This window comes from Thalia democratica, chromosome 1 (assembly GCF_965202585.1).
Source record: "Thalia democratica chromosome 1, ktThaDemo2.hap1.1, whole genome shotgun sequence".
NCBI classification, from domain to species: Eukaryota; Metazoa; Chordata; class Thaliacea; order Salpida; family Salpidae; genus Thalia; species Thalia democratica.
Window position 1 is genome coordinate 115,797,866 of NC_139165.1, and position 6,958 is coordinate 115,804,823.

Consider the following 6,958-nt stretch of genomic DNA (forward strand, 5'->3'; position numbering starts at 1 on the left):
CCATTAAGTTAATCAATATGTTGTTACATTAATGCTATCAAAAATCAATCCAAAATCAAAACATAATAATTTTTTTAATTTAAAAGGATAAATCAAGGTGGCCACAAAACTTGGAATCCTTGTAAAATCTTGAATTTAAAAAAATTTGATCAAACCCTGAAAATATAGAAATTATAAAAAAAATCATAAAAATTCCTTGAATTTTAAACAGTCATGTTAAAAACTAAAATTTTGAATTGGAACAAAAATCTATAAAAAAAAAAAATTGTCATTACTAGAAAAATTAGCTTTACAGTGTTTTTTAATTTTAAATACTGCTACACTGTTTTTAACCTTAAACTTAATTTTAAACTAGAAATAAAACAAATATGAGTATTTTTAAAAACCTGGAAGAAACTTCTTAAAAACCAGTGGCTACTCAATTGATTTTTTTCAGAAAGTTCATTCATGTTTAGTTCAAAATTATTCAATTCACATTAAAGTAATTAAAATCAACTATTATTAAAACCAATAAAATCCCTTAGTGACATGTTGTTTGGAGCTAGTCAAAGGTAAAATTTCAGCACTTAATACCACAAATGTATAAATTATTATCTGGAACTTCAAAGCAAACAACATAAATTCGACAATCAAATCATGTCCTTGCCTGTGAATGAATATTTTCTAAAATTAAAGCAAAAATTCAATTAAAAGTCAATCCATGATACTTTAATTATTGGTAAACAAAACAAACAAAAGTAATTTTAGTTTTCTAATGTGCCTAATTACCTAAACAACTATGATTTAAAATTCAAACTAAAGTATAAAATTAAAAGTTTTTGAAAAAGTTAAAATAAGAAAATATTTAATTTTTAAATTACTTAAAATCCTAAAATCCCACATGTTTTACTTCTATATATTTGACTATACTTAGCGACTTTATGTCAATAATAAAGAAAAAATATTTCTGATATAAATTTAATTAGAAACACATTCAGAGTAACATTAAATTCATTTTATAAAATAAAAAAATATTTTTTCGTTACGTTTATTTTTTATTAAAAAAGAAAATAAATGTTTCAAAAAACCTGGAAAAATATTTATAAATAATTGTTACTTTGGTATGGAGTAGAAAAGTAAAAATTATGTTAGTCACAGTTCTTGTTAGTCATTTTGTCGCAGTTTTTGTCATTAATATACAATTTAATTTTTTAACTAAAATTTATTTATCATATTGTTTATTGAAAAATAAAAAAATCTCAAAAAATTTTATCTAAGGACCTGGTCTACCAAAAACCTTTGAGTTATTAAATCATAGATACATAACTAACTTAATCTCCTTTACAGCATCTTAATAGGGAGCTTGTAAACTCTTTTATATAAGTGAAGTTAAGTAACTTATTGTAAAATACAAAAATTTTACTTAACTTTTAAAACTATTGAAGCTCTTTCATTTTGCAAAGAATATGTTTAGTTTTGTAAAAAATAAGAATAAAAATGTGTTTAGTGGGACAACGTTTTGAAAATCTTTCAAATATGCTTGTATCTATTCTTTGTTTTTTTATTTTTATAAGGTTTGAAATTTTTGCAAAATGTTTCTGAAAGATGTATAAAGTTTTAACTAACAAAAAAAAAGCCTTTAGTGACTAAAACAATAAAAAACTTTTTTATAAAGCAGCCCTATATCAAATTACACATTATCAAAAATCTTCTACTGCTTTTTAAGAGATTCTTTTTCAAAAGTTAAAAAACTACTATTGCTAGTTACAGGGTTGCTTTGTTGCCATACACCATAACTTTTTACATACTCTACTTAGTTTGATTCAGGATTCTTTTTATTAAAACACAGCTTGGCTAACTTTATTACATGTAGTTTTAATTATTTCAAGTGTTTTTTCTTAATTTTATTTTTGTTATAATACGTTTATCTTTATTACTGTACTACTATTCTACAAATATAAGTTTTAATTCTTTATTTTTAGTTATATATCACTCCCTGCCTTAACTCCTTTAAACATATTAGTTGTTTCATTTAAACATACTGTAGTATTTATAATGATGTCTATTATTTGTAGTGTTAGGTATCTGTAAATTACCAAACAAAAGTATAAGCTCAATTAAATGAACATTATCAATTTTATAGTGTGTTTGAATATTTTGTTATTTCTATTGTTTAATTTTGTACTTAAAAATTATTAAAAAAATTACACATTAGAAGTTCACAGATTTTTTTCATGTTTACTAAAAAAGCATTTTTAGTTAATGTGGTTTTAAAATAAATAAAATTTTTAAAGTGTTCTTACATCCTAATTTTTCAAGTGCTAAAAACTCTGAATTTATACTTTTTTTTTTTGAATTAAAAAAGCAAAATTTCATTTAAGTTTTTAAATTTAAAAATATTTTTTTTGAGATAACTAATTTTTTTTTAATTTAAAACTGTAATTTTTATAGTTAAAAACTAGTTAGTCATCGAAGTTTTTTCATAATAAACAATAAGTTTAAATATTCTTCTTAATCAGTAAGTAAATTACTATTGAAATAGCTAAACATATTCAAACTAATGTTTTTCAGATTTTTTATAACAAGATTAAACAAAGTATTATCAAGTTATGTCAGGTGAAAGTAATATGGACCAAATTGGTGTCAAAAGAATAATAATTAATAATAACCATGAAAAATTAGCAAGTGTTGGTGCAACTTGTAGAAAATCAGTAGTTGATTGTTTTAAAAACAAATGCATGAAGTTTTTAACAAAACAATTAGATGATAAAAGTGTACGAGCTTACAACACTTTTGTAAGTACAGGTAAAAAAATTTAGAAAATATTTTAAATTGATCTATGTGTCATATTTAGTTTTAATAGTATTTATTAATTTTAATTTTGTATAGACTTAGTTTGTTAGTTAAAGCATAACTTTTATGCTTAGAAAGAATTAAAAATTTAAAAGAAAAGACTTAGTATTAATATTAGATGTTATTAAATTTTTTTTTTTTAATTTGAAAATTGTAAACTATATTAAGAAAATTGAAATGAATAGATACAAAGATCATAATAGGTTTTAGTGATATTTTTCAATGTTAATATTGACTTTTATGTAAATTATAAAGGCAAACTATAAATAATTAATTCAATTATAAAAAAATATAAAATGCTTTAGATAAAGTAATTTTTTTTAAATTTTACCAATTTAATCTACTTTACTGAAATATTTTTAGAGTTAAACTGATCAGAAATTCAGAAATCCAAAAATTCAAAAAAAAAATCTTACCCATCATTTTTCAAATTTAAATAATCAGAAGTAATTTTTTTTATTAAAAAAAATTTTTTGTGAAGATTTAGAAAAATTATGACCTAAAAAAAAAAAAGCACATCTGAAAAAATGTCTTTTCAAATTAAAAAGGAAAACTTTATTTTTTGTAACAATAGTAATGTTTATTATTTACTTAAAATTTAAAAGACTGTTTAAAGTGTAGGAAAAGATATTCTTCTAACAAAAAAGCATCTTTTTGCATTTTAATTTTGCATTTATCTAAGAATTTTATTAAATCCTTCAACTTTGTCTTATTATATCTCAAAAATAGTGGATTTAAAAAACTGTTACAAAATTAAGTTCTATAAAATAAGATTAATGAATAAAAACAATTATTTTGATAAACTTTGTACTTAAAAAATACTACAAAGGTGTTAAAATGATAACTAAGACATTTCTACGTTTTTAAAAAATTTTTTGATTTTATATCTTGTTTAATTTAAATGCGTTTTTATCTGATATTATTTTTAAAACAAACTTTATCAAATCTAAGTTTCAAATTGTGTTGTAGAGGGCCAAATTCATATTCTTGTCGGTTTTTTCTTTTACAGTTTAAAATTTTACTAAACATCTATAAACAGCGACAAGCCAAATCTCCTATCAGAGATCTGCTACCATATCTTAAAATATTAATTTTAAAAAAGTAATACTGTGATTTTTTTTTATTTTCTAACAAGATTTACAGAAAATTTATTGAAATTAATTTTTTTATTTTTTATTATATATGAAATAACAGCATTATGTAATAAAACACTATATTGTTATTAATTACGTAGATTTCTAGTTCTAAAAATCTATGAATTATTCTAAGCAAATTTACAAATATGATATTTATACATAATTAATTTTTTAGATATACCAAATATGAAAGAATATGAAATTGTTTTAGCTTTGAAAATAAATAAGCTTTTGCAAAAAGAAGACAAAATCATAAAGATCAGCAAAATCTTTCAAGACAAGTTAACAGTTAAAAATGTTGTCGTATTTTATTGTTTAGCTAAATGTTACAACCTAGCTACTATTTCTGAGTCGTCTTTAATTTATATAGAACGATGTTTTCCGATGGTAGTTGAAACTCAAAACTTTTTACATTTAGACTTCAGTTTTGTTGCAAACATTTTTTCAAGTTCTGAATTGGATATTCACACAGAAGTTGAAGTATTTAATGCAGCAAATAATTGGTTAAAATTCAACATTGAACAACGTCGCAAACATGCAAAACAATTGTTACTAAAAGTCCGACTTCCTTTATTGTCAGAACATGCAATGAAATATATTACAGATAATGTTTCTTCAATTACTGAAATTTATGATAATGATAACTTATTAGAAGAAGTTTCAGCAAACAACAACTACTTCAAAAATAAGTCAAATATTACTTACACAAGTAGGTATTGTAACCAAAACAAATATAATTTGTTAATTTGTGGAGGTTATGATGATAGATTGGAAGGAGTTGTAAGTAAAGTAAAACAAACTGATAGAAGTAACATGAACTGTGTAAAAGATCTTGCTCCAATGAATCAATGTAGGGAAAATTTCGAAGCTGTTTGTTTAAAAGGAGAAGTTTATGTTTTTGGTGGTTGTGATAGTGCTGATAATTTTGTAAATTCAGTTGAAAAATATTCACCACCTACTAACACATGGACTGTAGTATCTAGTATGGTTGATGAACACCATTGCTTTTGTTCTTGTGCATTTATGAATAAAATATTTATATTTGGTGGTTTTCATAAAGTAGATGATTATGATGATGACTATATAATAACAACTAAGTCCTGTTTAGAATTCAATACAAAACATAACAACTTTAAAGAAATTGCTGGAATGAATGTAAGTAGATGGGATGCAGCTTGTACAATTTTTCAAGAAAATGTTGTGGTTTCTGGTGGAACGGATAATTCTGGAATTATTTTCAACTCAGTAGAATTATATGATGTGTTTGCTGATAAATGGTCATCAATGCCTAATATGATAAGACATCATTTTGGTCATAGTTTAGTTGTTGCTAAAAATAAACTGTTTGTTATTGATCATGGAAAAAGTAATTGTGAAGTTTTTGACAACGTTTGTAATAAGTTTATTGCTCTAAAGTCATCTAACAGTCATATTTTTTTGAAAAAAGCTACGTCTATTGGAAACCAAATTTTAATACTTGAAAATTACAAAATTACAACACAATTAATTTATTATGATGTTGACAAGGATAAATGGTCTGAAGAACAATGTGAAGTAACAAAAAATTTTAAAGACTTTTCCTTTGCAAAGTTACCTTTTTATTAAAACATATTTTGTTAAAACATAAAGAATACTATTTAAATTATGCGTAGTTAAAATAAATAGTTTACATTTATGTAAAGTAAAAGATATATTTAATAAACAATATATAATTTGACTGTTGTATTTTAATTTATTTGTGTAAGAAAGACTTAAAACTAAAAAAACTTACATTAGTAATTTTTATTACAATAAATTTTAGTTTTTATGAAATTCTACAGCTTGAAATTATAAGATTAAAACGTACAAAAGTTAATAAGAATTTGAAACTATCAAATTTTGGCAGCCCCAAGGTTCAAATAAAACATTAATAATATCAAAGTAGACATTTAATATAGTTATATCATCCAATTCCATAAGTTTAACGTATTATTTCAATAAGAGTATCGATAGTTCAGAGCATCTCGAACTTAGGTAAAGTTCTTACTTTACATATAATATGTACTTAACGTTTTCAGAACTGACAATACCTTTAAATTTAGAGATTAAGAGTTTCCAATGTAATTTTTCAAAAAGGTCTATTCTACTATTTATTTTTACACTCACTATTGTTTTCAAAACGAGGTTATTTTGTTTGCGAATCAAACTGAAATCCAATATTTGTGTTTTTTAAACTATCATAAGTTTTATTCACCGAAAACTTTAAATTAAATAAACCTAGGTATTGTAAGTGATCGGGTCGACGGCTGTTTTTCAATTGACATAAGCAACTACAGAATACCGACAAGCTTAGTTAAATATACTTAGGTATTGTAATTGATCCGGTGGTTCCTCGTGTTCGATTGAAATATGGCATTACAGAATTACGACAACCTCGGATAAAATATACCTTGATCTTGTAAGTGATTGGAGTGACGGTTGTTGTTCAATTGACATATGCAACTACAGAATACCGACAACCTTAAATATAATATTCCTAGTTATTGGAAATGATCGGGGTGACGGGTGTTGTTCAATTGACATTTGCAACTAAAGAATACTGACAATCTTAACAAAATATATCTAGGTATTGTAAGTGATCTAAGAGACAGTTGTTGATTAATTGACATAAGCAACTACAGAAAACCGACAGTCTTGAATTAAATATTGTAGGTATAGTTAGTGATAGGGTTGTTGAGAGTGTTCAATCGACATATGCAACTACAGAATACCGACAACATTTTTATAAATAGACCTAGGTATTGAAAGTGATATGATTGACAGCTGTTGTTCAATTAACATATGTAACTACAGAATACCGACAACCTTAAATAAAATATACCTAACTATTGTATGTGATCGTGATGACAGGTGTTGTTTAATTGACATACGCAACTACAGAATACCGACAACCTTAGATACAGTATTCCTAGGTATTGTAAGTGATCGGGGTGACGGGTGTTGTTCAATTG

General features: G+C 23.9%; 1 protein-coding gene across 1 annotated transcript; it reads left to right on the forward strand.

Moving 5' to 3' along the window:
- The first annotated feature begins 4,352 nt into the window (after nt 1–4,352).
- On the forward strand, nt 4,353–6,550 carry LOC145842640 (kelch-like protein 28). Its single transcript, XM_082950116.1, has 2 exons — nt 4,353–5,357; nt 6,488–6,550. The coding sequence occupies exons 1-2, from the start codon at nt 4,353–4,355 to the stop codon at nt 6,548–6,550; spliced, it is 1,068 nt and encodes a 355-aa protein (XP_082806242.1).
- Nucleotides 6,551–6,958: the final 408 nt, after the last annotated feature.